This window comes from Montipora capricornis, chromosome 6, assembly GCF_036669925.1.
Source record: "Montipora capricornis isolate CH-2021 chromosome 6, ASM3666992v2, whole genome shotgun sequence".
Classification (NCBI taxonomy): domain Eukaryota; kingdom Metazoa; phylum Cnidaria; class Anthozoa; order Scleractinia; family Acroporidae; genus Montipora; species Montipora capricornis.
In genome coordinates, this window is record NC_090888.1 from 22620527 (window position 1) to 22643026 (window position 22500).

Below are 22500 nucleotides of genomic sequence, written 5' to 3' on the forward strand. Positions count from 1 at the left end.
GAGAAACTTGATGAAGATGCGACATTGTGTAATACCTGTGGTCAGACAGACGTAGCTCATCACAAAACATTCTTGCCTTTTCGCGTACTTCTTAACGTTGAAATTGATCCAGACTTTCCACAAAAAAGTTCTTTTCCTTTTTGGCTTTATTCACAGAAAAATTTCGCTTTCCGGCGAAAAAAAAATTTAGGTTTACCAACGCTTAGCGCAATCATTTACAATGTAAGGTCAAACTAAGGTATATGAGCTGATAACCGAGATTGAGTGAACCAATCAGAGCACCCCAAATGCATTATCCGAGGTTAAGAATTTAATAAAGTACGTTATTCACCGGGCATTTTATGACGGGCAAATTTGTAGGAGAAATCGAAAATATAATTTGGCAAAATTGGCATTCTTTTAAGTTCCCTTACTGAGAACGAGCACCAAATTGAAATCAGAGCGTTTTTTCGGATCGTAAAAGCACAGTTATGGAACGCTATGCCTGGAGTCGCGTACTATAGTCCGTTATTCCACCGGGCATGTTTTATGACGGGCAAATTTATGGGAGAAATCGAAAATAATAGTTTGGCCCAATTGTCATTCTTTTAAGTTCCCTTACTGAGGAATGAGTATAAAGTTGAAATCAGCCCGTTTTTTAGCGGTTCTCTGGCGTATTTCAGATCGTAAAAGCACTTTTATTGGAACTCTATGGCTGGAGCAGCGTACTATAGTAATTCACCGGGCAGTTTTTATGACGAGCAAATTTGTGGGAAAAATCGAAAATATAATTTGGCCCAATTGGCATTCTTTTTAAGTTTTCCTTACTGAGGAATGAGCAGTGAAGTTGAGAATCAGCGCGTTTTTAGCGGTTCTCGGCGTATTTCGGATCGTAAAAGCACTATTTATTCGAACTCTAATGGCTAGAGCCGCGTACTATAGTACGTTATTCACCGGGCAGTTTTATGACGGGCAAATTTGTGGGAGAAATCGAAAATATAATTTGGCCAAATTGGCATTCTTTTAAGTTTCCTTACTGGGAATGAGCATAAAATTGAAATCAGAGCGTTTTTAGCGGTTCTCTGGCGTATTCCGGATCGTAAAAAGCGCAGTTATTGGAACGCTATGGCGGTAGTCGCGTACTATAGTAAGTTAGCCGGGCAGTTTTATCACGGGCAAATTTGTAGGAGAAATTGAAAATATCATTTGGCCAAATTGGCATTCTTTTAAGTTCCCTTAGTTGAGGAATGAGACAAAATTGAAATCAGAGCGCCTTTAGTGGTGCTCTGCGTATTTCTGATGTATAATGTAAGGGGAGTTAACAATTTAAAAAAAGACGCACCATTTTCACACGGTGTCGCAGAAAGAATGCAGTTGATATTTTTATTAGGAAACGCATTCAAATACAGAAACAGAAAATCAATGGCAACGTGAATGGGACGGAAAAAATGCTTTTTTCACATGGTAGTCCAAATTCATGTCACTAAAAAGAAATCAAAAGACCATTACTCTCTTTCTGTCCGTAAAAAGGCTTTGCTTTCCAAATAACACGAGAAAAGTGAAGTGTGATGAGGCACTGAAAACAGCTTTTTCTCTTCTCTATTCAGTTTGCTTTTGAGCCATATGCCAAGGCCCTTCAGTTCAAAGTATTGAACTCTATATTCTATACGAATTCAGAACAATACAAAATCGGGTACATTGCAGATGATCTATGTTCTTTCTGCAGCATTTCTTTTATGATTGCTCTTATTTTAATTTCTTTCTGGAAAGATTTCGAATTACATTACTTATCTTTGACAAAACAGCAGATACATCTTAATTGAAGGATATATTAATTGGTCTTCTAACACCAGAACTTCCCTTACTTAACTATCTGTTAGTTATAGGAAATATTTCTCTATGGATGTGTAGAAGGAATAAAGACTTCCAAGTATACGAGGTTTTCAATCAAAAGTCAAATTAAAGTATGAGACTGAAAAATATATCTGTACAAAAAATAAGAATTTAGATATGTTTAGGAAAAAGTGGGTAATATAAATACTAGAGGTAGTTGAATAATTTAGAATATAGCGGGCTCAAATAGGTGTGATTTTGTTATGTAAACGTCTTCGTAAGTGTGTGTATTTGAGTGAGTGTGAATAAGTTGTGTTATATTGTAGGTCCCGTTTATTATGTTTAGTGAAGTAGTTAACTATTGTAATGTAAGTTATGTAAATAGTTATGTGCAATGCAATTTCCTAGCTAATGATTTCGTTCTTGCGTTTGTTACAACCAAAAAATGCAATAGCAAGCTCAGGATGTTGAAGTGTTTCAAGGTCGGTACAGTAACCATAGATATTCGTTAGAAAATATTGAGCGTTGAAGTTGTTATTACCTCCCATCAAGTCAGTTCAAAAGCCTACGGTATCGTTCTGTTTTGAGTAGCTAAATAGTGCAGCTAAAAAGCTAGGAAAGAAAAGGAAAGGAAAGGAACTTATTTAAGTGTCTAGTCGTTGGTGAAATAACTATAGCTACAAAATTCCTTGTTTACAAAATCTATTGATTGTTAAAATTATTTTTACCAGCTGTCAAGGTCCATAAACTCGCAAAAAAGGACGAGGTCAATATCCAGCCATCTTGACCGAAAAAACTTGGTCAATAACCCATATGTATTTGGAAATCAGAACCTATGCATCACATTTGACCAAAATATGTTTATTTTCCTGTGCACGATCATTCCCTGAATTGCACGACACGAGGCCCAATTACGAATTCATCGTATTTATAGGAATTATAAGTCTCTTTTGAGGACTTTGTTTGAGCGAAAACGTCTGTAACGCTTTTCACAAGTTTAAAACTTTAGAAAACAGTGTAAAGGAACCATTAAGGTGATTCCTCAGTATTGCATTGCGCATCCCTAGCCTACTGCGCACGATTTCGCGTCATTAGCGCGAGCACGTACACAACGAAAGAAATTTCCCTCAAGCTAAGCTCGATAGCGAAATAAATGTTCGTTTTCTTTTAAACGAGCATGGTGGCCTATATTTTTTACCGCATAATAATAGTGTACATATTAGCCTCCTTAATTAAAATGAAATAATAAAAAATTTTATCCGAAGGAAAAAAAGATATAGGTGAAAGAGTGCACGAGACCGTTACTCTGTGATGCAAATTATGACCCGCGAAAATAACGACTCTACGAACGCTTTGCGTCCACGTCGTTTTAAATAGTGTCATGTTTCCACAAATTTTATATGATATTGTTCTATATGCTCGACACTTTTTACTTGTCAAGTTTTTTCCCGAGTATTGCTTTTATAAACTATGTTTCGAGCTCCCGCAAAATGTAACGTGGACCGATGAATAACGCGCGTGATTAGCAGGAGTACAGGCATAAATGGGGTAAGATTGGCCGATGCCATCTCAAACAAGAATGGTGATCTATTATTTTTATTGTATTTTTCGAAACATTGCTTGGTAGAGAACATTCAGGGAAAGTTTCAAAAAAATTCATCGGTAACTTTTATTTCTGAAGAATCACCTTAAATTTTCGAAAATTTGTTGTGGCTCAGAATGGAGGAGAATATGGCCTTTTTATTTTGTTGCTTTGTAAAGAACGGCAAAGAAAAAGACGAGGAATTATAACACACGCCTACTGCGCGTGGCTGATTTCCGTTTCGTAAAGGGTCGATGCCATTATTGGCAACCAACTCTTTGAGAATGGACGATGCTATATCTGCTTTATTTAGACCTGGGCAAGGTAGGAATGGGTTCTAATTTGTTGATGGAGTTAAAATGCACTCAGCAAAATGCTTAAGTGTTCATATTCACACTGGTTTGCTTTCGGTTAACTTTTACTTGTTGTTTGGGGTAGCTCGATCATTAACATTTAGGAACTCAAGTTTTATAATTAAATTTTGGGAAAATTTGGCGGATCAATCTTGTAGAGTAGTGGTATAAGAGGGAAATTAGGAAGCAGAGGTTCGGTGTTCGCTTCTGGGTGGTTACTTATTTTCCTTTTTCTTCAATTCAATAGAGAAAAATTTGCTGAAAGCTGAAAATTGTCGCGAAAATGGCATCGACCGTTTACGAAACGGACAACGCCTACACAGCCACTGTACTCGTTGTTGTTGTTGTTGCAGTTGTGATTTCTAATGAAACGTCTCTTGAAAATCAAAGAATAAAAAATGAATTCTTGTCATTTTCCCGCCAATTCGTCTCAGCTAGTTGCGAAAAAGTCGCTTGACTGTGCACGCATCGCGCTAGTAACATCCTACAAGAACTTTGAACAATGTCTAAAATTAATTATACCTTAAGAGGGATTATTTTTGCTATGAAGCTTATGTGGGGAATTCACTCTCTTACCATTGCTCTAACCACTGCGCTACCGAGGCAACCACAGTTGAGTGGGTCGAATATTAGCTACAAAGAAAAGATCGATTACCAGGCATTTGCTCCCAGCCCTCTTGGACACGGAATTACTTTTGCAGATCGCCGAGACACGTTTAACGGACCACACGTATATTGTCTGGCTTGTAGCCCGTATTCGCTTTGTTTCAATTTCCCGAGAATAAAGTCGATTATAACTGGCGCCTGCCTCATCTATTTGTTGTATTATAGGACAATTTTTTTCTAATCGGCTGATCGAAGCGAAGCTGAATAGAATGGAATGACCATTTACAAATTGTCTGCAATTTACTTTCAAACTGGTTGTTGTCATTTTCTAATGACCATCTTGATCAGCGTTTTCTTGTCGTCAAATATTTCAGAATAATTCGTTCAAAGAATGAAGAAATTTTTAGTTTCTGTGTCAACACAAATACTGGCAGTTTTTTCCAGTTTTTTATAACAAATAGGCTGCTCATTCGGGGCGTTGCTTCTGTGTGCAGCCCAGCAAATTGTAGTTATTATATATGAGATTGCGTTCTCCCAGAAGTGCCAAGTTTACTTAACAACTGATACAAAGCAAAATAAAATAAGTTAGAAATACTATTTAATCCTACCACCATGTTTTCTTTGTTTTACAGCAGTCCTTTTCTCAGAAAATCTACACACAAAAACTGCTGCACCTTTTGGCAGTTCACTAAAAAGCAGACCATGTTTCGCTTTAAAGGCGAAGAGGCCATTCTTCTCACTGCACTAAGATGTATCCAAAGGCTTTGACGTGTTCGTCTCCATTATCTGGTGAGTGGGTTGCCTTGTTTCCACATGTGTTAGAGTCATCATGGGCTCCTTCTGTACCAAACCCAATTCTGGAGCCACAGCTGTTGCAATCATTTTCCTGATTAGCAACGATACTGCTTCTAGCTTTAGCCCAGCCAGAATTAGTGAAAACAGCTCTGAAGCCTTGCGTATTACAGTGTGGCTGTAAGGAGCCCTTTGAACCAAGCAGCGACTTCCATTTTTCACGGCTCAGTGAGGTGGCGCGGTGTTGGCCGTCAGCGATCAGTGAGTACAGAGAGTCGGCCTGCTTGTTGATGACGATGTACTTGATCTGTTGGCTGTACTTCATACCGAGACAGATCTTGGAGAAGGGTGTCTCCCAGTAGGTCGGTAACTTAGTCTCTTGTGAGTCAAACCCAGTCTCTCCTCCAGGAAGGTTGAACTCTTTGTTGTTTTCCCAGAAGTCGGCGTCGTAGTGAAAGGTTCGCTGCAAAGACAAAAGACAAGATTTTAAAACTTTGACAAGCAACTGAACAATGACAACTATGTGACATCTACCTTTTTTCCTTAACAAACTAAACGTCCTTTAATTACGTCAAATGTCAATGGGTAGTTGTATAAAGTAAAAAAAACAAAAAAAAGTAGACTAGCAACCTTTGTGGCATGATTATGGTGCTGCAGCAAGAATCCCCCTACAAGAAGGGGTTTCTCTCCACTAACTGAAATAATAATCTCTAGTAAAGTGGGTAAGTGTGGGGAAAATACTGTGTGTGTGGATGGTGAGTTGAGGGGAAATCATAACCAAAAATTAGTCTGTGAAATGAGGGAGAGAAATTCACAAATGTCAATGGGTGTGATGTAAGAGACCAAATAAAGCTGGATTGTTGCTTTTATCTTTGTCATACCTTGTTACCATCAATTTTCATGTCCAGTTTCCATCCTCCACCACCGTATTCGCCAACGTCGGTAGTCACGTGACAATACACAGGGATGTTTCCAATGTCAGTCGGCAGCATGTAGGCTTTATTTTCTAGCAAACTGAAGAATGAAAAAAGATATTTCATGTTTTATCATACAACGCTACTGTGCATCATTGCTTGTCAATTCGAAGTCAGTGAACTGAGCTTCCATTGGAGAGGTTTAAGAATGCAAATCGTTATTTTTGAACCATTCATGATCTGATCCCAACTTTAATCCCATACATTGGAAAAAGGACAAAACACTGCGCCCATGACAAAAATCGATCAGTGGTTTCTAGCCAAATCGATCAGTGGTTTCTGGCCGGGACATTATATTAGAGAAGCTTCTCAGTGCCTTCCCACTTCATAAGTGTCTTAGGTCTTAATAGAACTGATGGTGAAAATAAAATGTCAAAAAGATTAAACTGTTAACTTACCCTTTGTCATACAGTTCCTTGCAAGAAGAGGCTGTAACTGAAGAAAATACAACTCATATAAAGCAGTCGTTAAAAAAGAGGAACAAAGAAACGATAGACTGAAGAGCCAATGAGATGTTTTACTCCAAGTTTACCTGGCGGGGGCTGGAGCGACATTGAGATGTTTTCAACCAGGGAGTAGAGATTTTCCAACTTCTCTTCCAACTTCATTCCCAAAGTCTTTATGGCTGTACAGGCATCTGTCCCATTACAGTTGTCAGATTGGGCACCTGCACATAGAAATCACATAACGTTGTGTGCTGCTCACTATTTAGATATTTACAATGACCGAAAACAACAGATTTAAACCATTAATTCGATACACAAGTAGAAAACATTTCTGGACGTGCCTTGACATAAGCTTTCCATCTTATCCAACTTTTTAAGAACAGTCTTGCATGTTGGCTTTCTACCAGCGTTCACGAAAATGGTGAAATACACAAGACAAATAACTGCAGCGAATTTCAACGATACCATTGTTAAGTCTTGGAAGCATGCGGCAAGTAAGGCTTTTAACAACTACTGATAATTTAACCTTTCAGGAACCCATTCGTTTATAATCCCTTCCATCGATGCGTTACGTTAAATCTATTTTCTCCTTACACAAGCCCAGAGCTTTTCTTTTTTCTTGCGTTGAGAATTGCTGAACCAATCATTTCCTAGCTAATGATTGGTTCTTGCGTTTGTTACAACCAAAAAACTAATAGCAAGCTCAGGATGTTGAGGTGTTTGAAGGTCGGTAAAGTAACCATAGATACTCGTTAGAACATATTGAGCGTTGACGTTTTTATTGCCTCCCATCAAGTTCAAAAGCCTACGGTATCGGTTTTGAGTAGCCAAATAGTGCAGCCAAAAATCTAGGAAAGGAAAGGAAAGGAAAGGAAGTTTATTTAAGTGTCTAGTCGTTGATGAAATAACCATAGCTACAAAGCTCCTTGTTTAAAAAATCTATTGATTGTTAATAATTATTTTTACCAGCTGTCAAGGTCCATAAACTCGCAAAAAAGGAACGAGGTCAATATCCAGCCATCTTGACCGAAAAAACTTGGTCAATAACCCATATGTATTTGGAAATCAGAACCTATGCATCACATTTGACCAAAATGTCTTTTCCTGTGCACGATTACTCCCTGAATTGTACGACACGAGGCCCAATTACGAATTAATCGAATTTAGGAATTAAAAATGTCTTTTGATGACTTTCTTTGAGCGAAAACGTCTGTAAAGCTTTTCACAAATTTGAAAACGTTAGAAAACAGTGGAAAGGAAACCATTAAGGTGATTCCTCAGTATTGCATTGCGCATCCCTAGCCTACTGCGCACGATTTTGGCGTCATTAGCGCGTGCAAATTAGCGCGAGCACGTACACAGCGAAAGAAATTTCCCTCAAGCTAAGCTCGATAGCGAAATAAATGTTCGTTTTATTTTAAACGAGCATGGTGGCCTATATTTTTATTGCATAATTATAGTGTACATATTAGATTTCTTAATTAAAATAACAACTAAAAAACTTTATCGGAAGGAAAAAAAGATATAGGTGAAAGAGTGCACGAAACCGTTACTCTGTGATGCAAATTATGACCCGGGAAAATAATGACTCTACGGACGCTTTTAATACGTCCACGTCGTTTTAAATAGTGTGATGTTTCCACAAATTTTATATGATATTGTTTTATATGCTCGACACTTTCTACTTGTCAAGTTTTTTCCCGAGTATTACTTTTATAAACTATATTTCAAGCTACTGCAAAATGTAACGTGGACCGATGAATAACGCGCGTGATTAGCAGGAGTACAGGCATAAATGGGGTATGATTGGCCCATCACATCTCTTAAACGAGAATCGTGATCTATCATTTCTATTGTATTTTTCGAAACATTGCTTGGTAGAGAACATTCAGGGAAAGTTTCATCATTAGCTTTTATTTCTGAAGAATCATCTTAAAGAGCGCGTAATTGACGTGCAAGTCACGTGGGTGTCCAATTATCAGTATCATGATAGTTTACAGCATACATCTTTGATATTGGACATCCATCTTTTGATTAATTGACACCTGTTAAAACAAGGTATCCGCTGACCAGTATCACGTAACCCCATCGCGGGCTCAAGCTTAGGGGTCACCGAGGTCAGCTGTTTTTTTGAAATTGACCACTGACCAGGTACTGGTTTTCGATTGGATTGCAGGCTCAACCCAGGTTAACTCACCTGAATATAAGCGAGGCTTTATTTTTCGCACGCTTTCTGTGGCTCGACGCGGTTACACTGCCATACTATATATAAACGTGCTTTTCGTGTTCAGATGGAAAACGGTTTGGAAGATGTTTCTGGAAGATTTCTGCATTTTTCACTGGTTTCAATCCAGTTTGACATATCATGATGTCTGTGGTCCACACTGGTGGCTACGCAGTTATTCAAATCATGCATCGGCGGGAGGTAAACTTAAGGCTGAGTGTCTATTTTTAATTTGCTTACAGCTGTTTTTTTCCCTGTATTGCAATTTTTGGCATATCTTTAGAAGCTCTGATAAGGTTACATGATGCCTGGAGTACCTATGTCTAGAACAGAAAGGAAAGGACTGACCGAAAGAGAACGACAACGACAAAACAGAATACCAGTAATAGCTCACACTTAGCACACAATCCTTTCCTTGGGCACTAAGGGGCCGACCATTCAACTCTTGAGGGGGAGGGGGGTGGGGGGGGGGTGCGCTGAGTGATTTCTGGTCAGCAAATTTTTTTTTTCTAGCAACCTGGTGGGCAGGATATTTTTCCCTCCTAAATGCTCTGCAGGATATTTTTTTTCTCTCCTCATTTCTCTGCAGGATTTTTTTCCTCAAAAAAGTGTCGTTTCATTTGTGCTGCATGCATTTTTTTTCTTCCAACAAGCGCTTGCAGGAAATTTTTTTCTCAACCATAACCCTCCCCCCCCTCCTCAAGAGTGAAATGGTCGAATGGTCGGCCCCTAGACCATTTGTTATTTTTACGGATGCGTTATGTCAAGTGGATGCGTATTTTTAAAAGGTGGTTTAATCGGTTCTTCCTTTGTTCAGGAATAAAAATCGAATTATTATTGTCAACTGGAATTAAATAACAATTCTCTGTACTCTTTTGGACATAAAGAAAAAGTTGATTTGTTTGTTTTGCTCTAAAATGCGAGCGAACATGTGCTTTTTTAATCCGTTTGCCCAACTTTTTTCCATTGTGCCTCCACAGTGACAAGAATATTTTGCCCTTATGTGATAAGCGCGTATTCGCAATGAGTTTTCGTAAAATTGGAGGGAAATCTCACTAGCTTGTGTTTTCAAGTGAAGTTTGTTTAAAGCACCCAAACGTTCTTTAAGTGTTGGAGCAGATCGTGTTTGAAGTTCGTCCTTTCTTGGTTGCATTGCCGTAGTTTGCCGATTCTTGTACCAAGCCAACCTGGTGTGTTTCAATGAAATACGTCCAAATGTGAATTATCTTGTTTTCAGAGATAAAGTGGAATAAAGGACATCAATGAAACTCTTCTTTAGTATACGTGCTGCCGAAGCGAGCACCAAAAAACCAAAATTCGATTTGATATGGGTTAACTTGTTAATTTCAATTTACAGTGTCCCTGATTAGTGCACTACGGCGCTAGAACATTAGGCACTTAAATAAAGTTCCTATAAAGTTCCTTTCTTTGACCTTGAACTGACAAAGTTGTTTTTATGGTTTCTAATTTTAGCATGATTACTATTCGCTGGCTATTGACAACTGACTCTGAATAGTAGTAGTAGTAGTAGTAGTAGTAGTAGTAGTAGTAGTAGTAGTAGTAGAAACTTTATTAAGAGTGTCAAAAGCCCTCTAGCCATGGAAAAGAAATCCCTTACTAATTTCGGGACACCAATTAAGGCAAAATTTACAACCTAAAAACTATATACAATAATAGGTAAAATATCAACAGTTATCTAGTTTCAGGCTTAATAGCAAAAACATACAGAAATCAAAATGAACAGAGGCTACAGCCTGCGCAGCCATCATCTAAAAGTTCACCTATATTAAGTTGGCGTATCTTGCCTTTGAACGACATTAGGGTTGTAACGTCCCTGATACTCTTGGTTAGTTTTATCCATAGCCTAGGCCCAAGATATCTAATAGAGTGCTTGCCGTAGGTGACTGTCTCATACCTTGGTATAGAGAAATCTGCTCGCCTCAAATTGTAATTACTATTGGGTTCTTTAAAGATGTTATTTAAGTTTCACTGTTTTGGATTTTGTACGCTTGGCTGTTTTAATTGCCTTCGATGATTCACGCAGTATTAAACTATTTGATAAAGTGGACAGATGCTTTTTCTTTGAGAGCGGCAAGCTTTAAAGGTAAGGAGAATTTTCTATGCTATTTCTAGATCCTGCTTCGTTCTCGTGTGTTCCACTATGAACATTAATAGGGAGCTTTAGCAACGACAACGGCGACGTCAACGAGAACGTCACAAATTTGCATATTTAGTGGGCAAAAACAATAGCTTCTCACGCTCTGCACGTGCGTTTTTCACTTTTGTCCATTTCTTTGCCGTCGTCAGCAAAGCAACAACGTGAAATTACCAAGTTTGAGGTGTTGTGGAGAACGTCAGCACCTGGAGATAAATTTTCATTTTTCTTCCCTAAATTAAGCGCCGCTCGTAACGGTTTCATTCCTGAGGGACTGCAACACCTTTGTCATATTAAAAGGCTTGGAATAGTCGAGAAGTGATCGCAATAACGTGAATTTATGTTTTTGCATGACGTTCTCGTTGCCGTTCCCGTCGTCGTTGCTATAGGGAACTTAAGCAACGACAACGGCGACGGCAACGAGAACGTCACAAATTTGCATATTTAGAGGGAAAAAACAATAGCTGTGCACGCCCTGCACGTGCGTTTTTCACTTTTGTCCATTTCGTTGCCGTCGACAGCAAAACAACAACGTGAAATAGCCAAGTTTTTGGTTTTATGAAGAACGTCAGCACTTGAGGATAAATTTTCATTTTCTCTCCTAAAATTGAGTGCCGTTCCGACTGGTGTCATCTTTGAGGAATTACCACACCCTTGTCATATTAAAAACGTTGAAATAGTCAGGAAGCGATTAAAATAACGCAAATTTATATTTTGAGATGACGTTGTCGTTGCCGTCGCCGTTGTCGTTGCTTAAGCTCCCTATTTTGCATGCACCGAATACGTCAATAGAAGTATTTTGTACAGAACGAATACTCTAATATTTCTTGGGAACGAGTCTGTCCAGTCGTTTTGACGTAAAAATAAAATAAGAAAATAGCCTTCAACGGCCAAACAAAGTAAAAAAATGAAATCAAGTTTGCATTAGCAATCGCCTTCGCATTCATGGGGACTTCGCAGCGGTCCCCCATCCAAGTATTAGGGAGCTGAAGCAACGACAACGGCGACGGCAACGAGAACGTCATCTCAAAATATAAATTTGCGTTAATGTAATCGCTTCGTGACTATTTCAACGTTTTTAATATGACAAAGGTGCGGTAGTTCCTCAAAAATGACGCTGGTAGGAACGGCGCTCAATTTAGGGTAGAAAATGAAAATTTATCCTCAAGTAATGACATTGTTCATAAAACCTCAAATTGGGCTATTTCACGTTCTAGTTTTGCTGACGACAGCAAAGAAATGGACAAAAGTGAAAAACGCACGTGCAGGGCGGGCAAGTTATTGTTTTTACCCACTAAATATGCAAATTTGTGACGTTCTCGTTGCTGTCGCCGTTGTCGTTGCTTAAAGCTCCCTACTAACTCCATTCGCGGGGGCTTACCTTTAACTGACCAACGATTTGTGACCGCACATATTGTTATGACACCGGTGTCTTGCCGTCATTTTGTCACAGATGCATTCTTTGTTTCGTGAGTTGTTAGTATTAAACACGCGAGGTAACTTGATCACAGGAGGCCGCTAAAAGCGATGTTACTTTCGATTTTGCTATTTACTCGTACAACCAAAAGTACGATAGGAAAATTGAATGCAACAAAAATCGAGAATGTTTTTCGCTGATGGTAAGTTGTTATATTCGTGGCATAAAATTTATCATGTTTTCACCTCGCAAATTTTGTTGCTGATGGCAAATTGCTTTATTCTCGATCGACACTTCTGCTCTGCACTTCCATCTGCTCTTATTAAAAACTATAAATCAATATTTATTAATTTTGGCGTCAATATTTGTTTTGCATCAACCAGGCTAACAAAATCTGTAGCTTGCTTTGTTCGCATTTTTGAGCGTTAAAATAGAATTTTCGTTTGTATATATGTTCCTGACAGCAAGTCGTATATCCAGATACTAACTTCGGTGGGCAGGGCTTAACTTCAGTGGACTGTTGTCTTGGAAAGCTGTCAGAAGCTCAGAGTACACGCTTAAGCTCGTGGTTAAAAAGAATTTGTAAATAATCAACATGTCAGCCTTGATGCCAGTGTTTCTCGATTTTCTTTTACTTTCTTCAGTCTTTCTGGGTTTAGTATTTCACTGAACCTCGTGTCTTCTCAAGAGGTATTTAGCAAAGACATCTACTATGGCACTGTAATGATGTACGATACCAAAACAATAACGTGTGCTATTAGAGCCACATATTACGCAAGGACAACTTAAGGCAGCGTTTACACGAACGCGGTTTCACATCGACGACACGGTTTCATGACTTCGAAACCACGTCAAAATCGACGCGGTTTGGAAGTGTTTACACGGAACCGTTTTCGCCAGAAAATCCAAGTCGTGATGGTATAAGCGAGTGGTACACTACGGGCTAAATTCACTATTTTGAATGGAACAATGCAAATTTCGCACCAAAATAGTAACCGTATTCAAATCGATGCGGTTTCGCTGTTTGCACGACAGACGAAACCGCATCGTTTTGAAAACGCTCCACTTTTGGACTTGGCAGCGGTTTCAAATCCGGACACGGTTTCGGCGACAGTCTCGACCGGTGTCGTGTAAACAGAAGGTGTAACTGCATCAAAAAAAATGTGGTTACAAATGAAAAAGCGTTCGTGTAAACGCTGCCTAAATCTCCTGAAAAACAAAACGCAGCTCACTTGACAGTTATGGAAAAAAAAGACTGTCAAGTTACTGCACTACCACATGTATGCAATGCATTCCTGTTTTTAAAAAATGTCCCGTATCTCCTCATTCCCACCCCCCTTGTTAAATATACGGTATTTCTACATTTTTTTAAACCTAAATATCCCGTATCCTGATCGCTTCTCGGCCTTTTGGATAAGATTAGTTTCTCGGCGAAGAGCTACGGTTAAGCACCATTGTGCTACGGTACTTTTTTCAGGGATGTATGAAGCAGGCACAGAACAGTTCCGGCTGTGTCTGTTCTCTCGAGAAGCGATCATTAGGGTTTTTGGTTTCGTTTTTGATAGTTTTTTGTTCAGCTCGAGTGTAGAATCATGACGAACTGCTACTCTCTCTTAAATGTCTTCATAATGCCCCGCGTGCGCAATCATATGACACAAGACCCATTTGGATGCGGCGTGTTCGACCAGAGACCGCTAACAGAGTTTAATAAGCGTTAAGATGATTTACAAAGTAAATGAAATAACTGAATTGAAGGGAGTGAACGAGTATCCATAGGATGAAAAAACCCCGACATACTCGCAACGCAACCTTAGGGGAAAAATCCCAGCCCTATGGACCACATCCCTTAAAACCTGCTGGGCTCGGTTATCAAATGCCTAATGTTCGGGTAACTGACAATAAAGAGTCCAGATTGTCCTTGACATAGCAGTGTTTTGCATTCTCACTTGCCCAACGGCCGTGACGCTTGAATAAACGATCAGGGATCCCCGCATTGGCTGCAGCAGAGGCACAACCACTTCGCAAACCATGAAAACTGATCTTGGATACATCCGTAATGTCCTTAAAAGCTTCCTTGACAATTTCTCTAGCTCTGTAGTAGGAAAACCGTGCTGTCGAACCTTCGCGGAACTTCTCGGAGGAGCCAGTGCACGAAACAAGGGAAGGTCTTCATCCAGCTTGATTTCGGCTGCGATTAAGTATTGCTCGAGAGCAGCAACAGGACAGGTATCTTTGTCTGTTCCAGCGATATTTATCCAGGCTCTTTCTCTTAGCTGATCTGTCTTTGAAGATTCTAGAAACAGAGCACAATGAGAAGAGTACAGACTAACGTCACAGGCACGCACGCTGCATAGCTCACTGAAGCGCAGAAAACCAGCAAAACCAATCAAACATAATGCGAGTGTTCTACAACTAGCAACACAAGACTTATATTTAAGACTTTCTGCCAACTGCTGGAGCATCTCAGGCGTAAACGGTTCTTTCCTGTTCTTGGGCTTAGCTAAAACACGTTTGGATGCACCCATCATGGACTGGACCAAACAATGAGAGGACACTTTCTGAAAACCAGCTAACCCATGGATCCAATCTATACTGTAAACAACGCTGTTGATAGGAGAAGCAGAAGAGGCACTTTGCAAAATTACTTGTAAGTGCATGGCAACATGGAAAGGATTAGAAGGCAAATAGTTGAGACCATTAGAATTAGCCCAGCGTGGACGCGAAGACTGTCTGTTTAACATCCTCGGCTATACTTAGAAGACGAGCGGGGGTGGAATCTTGAAAATCTTGCCACATAGGGGTCGAAAAAAAATGGGCACAGATGGTCCCTTAACATATGGGCACAGATGGTCCCTTCATGAACGGGCACAGATGGTTCCTTAACAAACGGGCACAGATGGTCCCTTCATGTACGGGCACAGAAGGTCCCTTAACAAACAAGCATAGATGGTCCTTAAGCAAACAAAAGGCCCCGTGAAAAATGAAAATACACGAATCTGCTAGAGAAGCCAAGAACTCTATGTCTGAGACCAACGGAAAACGCACCTCGTCAAGATCACCTGAAAAGAGACAAAAAACACAAAACGGTGTAATTGTGTTAGCGGTTGCAAAACGCCAAGATGACACCCCTTATTATACCACCAACAATTCCCATGATAGACATACCATCGAGAGAATATTTTCCCGCTTATTTTCAAAACGCAGAAAAATTCATCTCTCTTAAATGTCTTCATAATGCCCCGAGTGCGCAATAATATGACACAAGACCCATTTGGATGCGGAGTGTTCGACCAGAGACCGCACGACGCCCAAGAGATACAAAGAAAGCATGCAAAAAAAAAAAAAAAAAAAGAGAAGCAATTAAATTTAATGAAAAACGAATGGAAGATGTAAACTAATAAACAAGACTAAAGGACTTAACCTAAAACTTAACTCTTAAAGCTAGAACTCGAAAGGAAAGGTCTTCATTACCAAAAATACTATTAAAAAAAACCTGGGGTTCAGAACTCTTTAGAAGTTGGAATATCCATAAAACTAACAACAAAGTCTTTGAAATTAACACCATCAACTGTAAGCATAGGCCAAAAGGGGCTGACCGCCAAAGCGGAACAATCAATGTATCAAAAGCACCACAGTTTTTCATATGAAGAATTACTTTTGGAAAAAGCGAAATAGGCGGACAGACATAATTATCCTCTCCTTGCCAATTCAAAACAAAGCAATCAATAATCTCCGAATCAGGATTCCAAAACCTAGAGTTGAACCGTAGAAGCTTATTATTCAAAAAATTGGCAAAACGGTCCACAGTATGGGGACCCCAAACATTGTCAACAAATCTGAAAGAATCTAAAGATAAACCCCACTCATCAGGATCAAATAAGCGACTTAAATAATCTGCTTGATCATTTAGGTTGCGAGGAATCCATTCCATTTCAATAGAAATCTCATTGTTAACACAAATATGATAAATATCTAGAGCTTCACTCTGCAAAAGGGTTTTCCCGCTCCCACACGTTAAAATGCGAGGAACATTCTGATTATCAGTAAACCATGTGGTTGATGAGCCTGATAATTTAGAAACAAGAGAAAGAAGGACAAATTTTAAAAATGCCAAAATTTCGCGTAAAGTAGAAAGTCCTGACATTTGGTCTACACACCAAGACCCAGACACTCTCTCTTTTCCACATTACACCAGGTAACCTCCAAAACCTGAATCACTAGCATCGGAATAAACGATACCAACTGTATTGCATTTTGGAGACATAGGCCATGTCCACACGTATCCGGAAAATTTTTTTCCGCAAATATTTTTTTGCAGATGCGAAAATTTTCGCGTCCACACGCAGCGTATTCGAATCGTTTTCAGCCGTCCACACGTATCCGATTGTATCCGGAAATTTTCTGATTTGCTCTAGTGCCCAGTTCTTTTGCCGGAGAGAATCCTGAAATGAGCATGCGTATAATTGCGATTTGGGCGTCATTTCTTCCGCGACATAGCTACTGCATGGTGTAAACTTTCGAAGCTTGTAGTTTATCACTCAAAAAAATGTCTAAATCTTCTGAAAAAGTCAAGAAAAAAGTATGCTGATACATATAAATGGACCAATGATGAAGTTGAACTACTGCTGACGGTCACGAAAGTAAAAGTATTGGTTGTGTAAATTTATCACAGCTACATTTATCTGAACGCAAGACATCAAAATATAAATCAGAGCAATTAACAAAGAAGACACAACCTTGCTGTATGTCATGTTTGTTTAATGCTCGCCGTGAAGACTGGATCCAAGAGAATGACGGAAGCGTATTCGCAAATTTGCGGATACGACCGTCCAGACGTATACGTATTCGTATCGGATAAAAAAATTTCCACTCTGGAGAGCGTTTTCAAAAATTTCCGGATACGGCCGGAAAATACGCTGGATACGTGTGGACGCAAGCCGTATTCGTAAAAAAAAAAATTGCGTTTTCACAAATTTCCGGATACGTGTGGACGGGGCCATAGATTTACCATGCAGAAAATTAACATTGGAAGACCAAAACAACAATTCTTCTCTAACCCCAGGGGAGATAGGAACTACCTGGTCCCAAAAAAAATCTATTTCCCCAATTGCACAATAACAATGTCTTGTCATTAAACGAACAATGTTCCCAACTGCGGTTCCCATGGGGATAATTTGACAAACAATAGAGGCTCCTGTACGAATTCGAATTGAATTGGCTGAAGCTGTATAGGCAAGAGATGACTTCAATTTATCCATTCTAAGCTCGGAAACGTAGATCATTCCAGACTCGAAGTTCAAAATGTATCCAAGGAAACAGACCTCGAGACGAGGATTCCAATTAGATTTCTCCTCACTAATGGTGAAACTAGAGGCAATGACATCACCGCGAACAGATCTACTTAGCGCATACGCTTGTTCAAGGGAATAGGCCCCCCCAATACCATCATCCAGAAGAACAAAACTGAATAATCCTTGCCTCTCCAGTGTTTGAGTAACTGCCTCATGACTTAAGAAAAAAATATAAGGCGCTGAAGATAGGCCAAAAGGCAACATTTTGAAGGCAAAATAAGGAAATTTCCCCGATCCAAAGGACCATTTGAAAGACAAATATTTCACATGCTCTTCTCAAATATCTATACGATTGTAGGCTGATTTTAAATCAAACGAAAAAGCAACCGTTCCTTTGTCAAAAATTTGAAGAACGGTTCTTAGGTCTTCGTACTTGAAAGACTTTTTGACAACCATGGTATTTAAGTGCGAAAGATCCAAAATTAGACGCAACTTTCCGGAAGACTGAACGGCTACATGCAAAGGATTGCAAAACTCGGGGGGATTAGAAAATTCTTTGATGCACCCAAGGTCATGGAGCTCCAAAATAGATTGGCTTACGAAATCACTATGTTTGTCTTGTAGAGCCTTTGTTTTTAAAGCTAAAGCCAGTAGGGGCATTCTCAAAACGAATTTTGTAGCCATTATCGATCATATCCAAAATAAAATCGGAACAATTAATGCTGCGCCAAAAATCAATGCATTAGCGCAGTTTGCCTTGAACAAAACTTGAATGTGAAAATTCTTCAAATTCAAAAGGATACTGCTCATTTTCCAGAAGTTCCTGTATTTGAAGAACTTGTGCTTCTGGGGCAGCTATCGGCCCAATGTCCACGTTTACCACATCTAAAACAGAGGTCTTGAGATCTTGAGGAGAAGCGTCCTTCTTTTAAGGCTCCTTTTGTTCTTGCAGAATCCCCAGAATCCTTCTTTTAAACTGATATGATCCTTCCTCTGCTTCGAACTTACAAGCCAAGTCTTCTTGCTGTTTAAGAATTGTCTCTTGAAGGCCACTAATTCTTTCGTTTATGGAAGAGAGGATGGCTTCTTTTTGAGCGTCGAGCAAAGTCTTCAAATCTTCGGACATCGCACTGTAAAATAAAGAAAAATTAACAATATTAAGCAAGTGACTCAAGTTGTGTTAGAGGTTGCGAAACGCCAAGATGAATAGATAACCTTGACACCCCTTATTATACCACCAACAATTCCCATGATAGCCATACCATCGAGAGAATATTTTCCCGCTTATTTTCAAAACGCGGGAAAATTCATCTTGTGGCTTTCATTGAGATTTGAATCGATGATAGAGAGAGTTGTGGCGATTTAAAGCCGGACTGGACTGTTGGATTTAAGCTTTTTTTAACGAGATTTCAAGTTGTTGTGAAGCGTATGGTACCAAGTTACTCCAAACTGAAATCACGATTATGGAATTGTAGACTTAACACTTTGGACTAGACTTTGGAACACGCATTTACGGGATTTTAGGTTTTGAGCATTGAGAGAAATGGAGTACAGAAATTGTCTTCTTGTCTTCGCCACGGCAGATTTAAATCCATCCTCGGAGACCCAGGGGCAGTCAGTCGAGACGGGACGTGAATCGGGATTGGCGTAAAGTTTTCAAGTAAGGCGAGAAGAGCCCCTAGGAACATACCTTTAACGGACGAGTTCCAGAGCGAATTAAATTCTGATTTTCTGATTGGGCGGAAATTTCCGCAATTGTCTTTTTTTCCTCCCAATCAGAGAACCTCACACAGTGAAGTCAGATCGTGATAACTTATATCAAGTGATAAATACTACATCAACGGTCGCCATTTTATTACTATCGCTATCCTTGTCTAACAGACATATCATGCGGCAAAAATTTGGGTCGCAAAGGGACCCGCAAGATACACAATTCGACTAGTTTAACCTAAAAGATTTTGTTACGTAAGGGCAATCGGTACATGTGTAAAATTAAAATACTTGACCAAACACCTTCGAAGAGCCGACTGGAAATAAACCAGGAAGAAGACCTATTGCAACGGAAGATACTAGTCGTCTTTTAGTGTTCCGCTTCTCAAGTTACCGTAGCGAATTAATTTTGGTATTTCTGTTGCACGGGCCAGACATCTCTCAGCATTGCCATCGGCCTTTTTCAGCATCACACATAAGCTCACCTGACTGTCTATAAGGGGTTAAATTAATATTGTTTTGTTTAATATTTTTGAATGGAGACTAAGGAGAAAATTGTTGAAGTGAGGTGAATAAAAATCTTGATTTCAGAGGCTATTCGCATGCTATAAATATGGTCATGTGCAGTACCTTTTTTTGTAAATTGCCAACGGCATTATGCGAATTTTTTGTAATTATTGTTTAAATCAGGAAAAAGACCAATTGCAAGGGAAGGTACTAGTCGTGTTTTTGTGTTCCGCTTCTCAAATATCACCGTCGCTAATTAATTTTGGATAAGCATTGCTATCGGCCGCGCAGATTGCAACTTTTCGTTTTGCGTGGGAAATTTATCCTGACGCATTTATCCTAAATGGAAAGATTTGTGTATTGCCTCGCTGTTAAATAAAGTTTTGCAGGGATAAGCCTAAAAGTGTTTTGTGAATTGTTGCCGTCTGTGCGGCAAAGTGCGATGAAACAAATGTTAAGCTGACCATTTCGTAAGAATGTTTGAGAGACTGATGTGCAGCCAAACAATAGCCGGCAATGGAAGGCTAAACCCCTAGCTATTTGTGATGCTTGCAAGTATCGAGTACAACATTCTTGTGAAAAAAAAGCGACTGCACAATACCCTATGATGCAAATCATAAGATTAGTTGCGAATTCTACTAGCAACCTTCTTGTTGGTAATGGTAATGAAGATAATTCACCAGGCAGTACTAAACACTTCAATCACAACGAATCAAAACTTATCACAAGAGCAAACTACGTGTGCAACTTGGAGGAACAGCTTTAAGAAAAATGAAAGGGACTAAAAGCATTTAATTCCATAACAAACTTAGTACCATACATCCACGTTTACCATTTTTGCAGCCAGATATTAAATAAATACACTTTCAAATAAAGCTGTTCTACTGAGAGAAAGATAATGGCTCCTGAAAGTCTTCAGGGGAAAAACACATTGCATGTAACTAATTAACTAAAGTTGTATTATCATTTTTTAATTCCCAGGTTATTATACGTTACGAACACAAAGCAGTTCTGAGATAGTCAACATCTGACCTTAAAAGTATTGAAATTAGCCTTTAATTACGCCTCGTTCTCATTCATAACATTACATAATCACTCGTGTGGCCTGTAAGATAAAAAAGCTGCAGCAACGACTTGTTAATCGCACCAAAGAAGGAATGCCAAAGATTGGTCGGAAAGAAATTTTTACTTTGTGTTGAAGTTAACATCTCCTCAAGATCTAAGAGAATTCAGATGGTCAAAATTGTCAAATGACTGGAAGAAAGGAGCTCCAACTTTCTTTAAAAGAACTGTGTCGACCAATGATGTTAAAATCAAGGCATCCTTATGACCCTGAATCGATTGGTTCAACTGGGGCAATTTTGTTGATGGGACGAAATAGTAGAATGTCAACTGTGCAACACTTGGTTGGTCCTTATCTATTTCTTAGTCCTTTTTTAATTTTTTTGCTGCTGTAGCTAATTGTTTGTTTGTTTGTTTGTTTGTTTTTTTGTGGAGGTTTAAGGCTTTAAATGTGTTGCACCTTAACTTGTATAGAAAGGTTGCAATGTTTACTCATACCAGTAATTAAATATCAAAATGAATACAGCTCTAATGTAAGATACAAACTTCAGAGTGGGGAGGCAGTGTGGTCCAGTGGTTAGGGCGTTGGGCCTGCATGCGGCTGACCCGGGTTCAAGTCCCCTTCCAACCTCTGGTTTGGATTTGTTTCCGGTTGTCCCTGATTCAACTCCACCACGCTTTGTAAATAGCCAACTGGTTGACTCCCGCCCGTTGGGGTTCTTAACTATGTTTCTGTTAAGTTTGAAGTGTTACTTTCACCTTGCCAACAGTGGAGTGCCTGTAAACTAGCTTGGTAGCTAAGTGTACTTCCACTATAAAGAAAGCATTTACATTTACATTACAGTACTGTTATTGTAATAACAAAATGTTAAATGGACAGAGTAACAATCTTTACAGATTGCCCATGGTTAGTAGTAGTTCCTTTGTGGGACTCTTTTCAAAGTTGGTTTCTGCTTTGCATCATAACTGCAAAGGATGTGATTTTTGCACAAAGGGGCTAGGTGTTTGAAAGAATGAAGCCAATTGAAACTGACAATTTTTTTGTTCTACATTAAAATAAAGTGAAAATTTGTTATCGTAATAAGGGGTTTTCAACGACTCGGAATGCGTGTTAATAAGATACAGTGAGGTAGACATACCCCCGATCGGTCTCGCATCGCATTCGAATCGAGTGCCATGAGGTCACACGTGTGCCCCTGGGCCTTGCCAAACGTCTGTTCAATCACCTCCCACAAGCGAGGCGACAATGTGTAATCACCGTATGAGAGTCTACGAGACGGTGCGTCTGCAGGGTTTTCGTGCGTAGGGACATAAACCAGGCGAAGAAGGACATTTAGGCCGATAGTAGTAGAAAATAAACGTTTCAGCGTGTCATTCAGCGCACGACTTCTGCTTTTCTTGATTGTTCCATGCATGAATGACCGTCTGGTTGTCGACCATAACATCAATACGCTTATTACGGACTTGATCTTGAAATGCTCGCAAGACTTTTTCAATGGCCAACGCTTCTTTGCAGGCAATGTCGAGCAGTTTCTCCTCTTCAGTCCAATAATCAGACGTTTCCATCAT

At 39.4% G+C, this 22500-nt stretch overlaps 2 protein-coding genes across 2 annotated transcripts in view; both read right to left on the minus strand.

Moving 5' to 3' along the window:
- LOC138051780 (uncharacterized skeletal organic matrix protein 5-like) overlaps positions 1-22500 on the minus strand; it is an 81370-nt gene that overhangs the window by 16974 nt on the left and 41896 nt on the right. The window lies entirely within an intron of this gene.
- Positions 5090-7033, minus strand: LOC138050364 (uncharacterized skeletal organic matrix protein 5-like). Its single transcript, XM_068896708.1, has 5 exons — positions 6907-7033; positions 6652-6786; positions 6518-6554; positions 6027-6159; positions 5090-5608 (listed from the first exon to the last, which is right to left on the minus strand). The coding sequence occupies exons 1-5, from the start codon at positions 7031-7033 to the stop codon at positions 5090-5092; spliced, it is 951 nt and encodes a 316-aa protein (XP_068752809.1).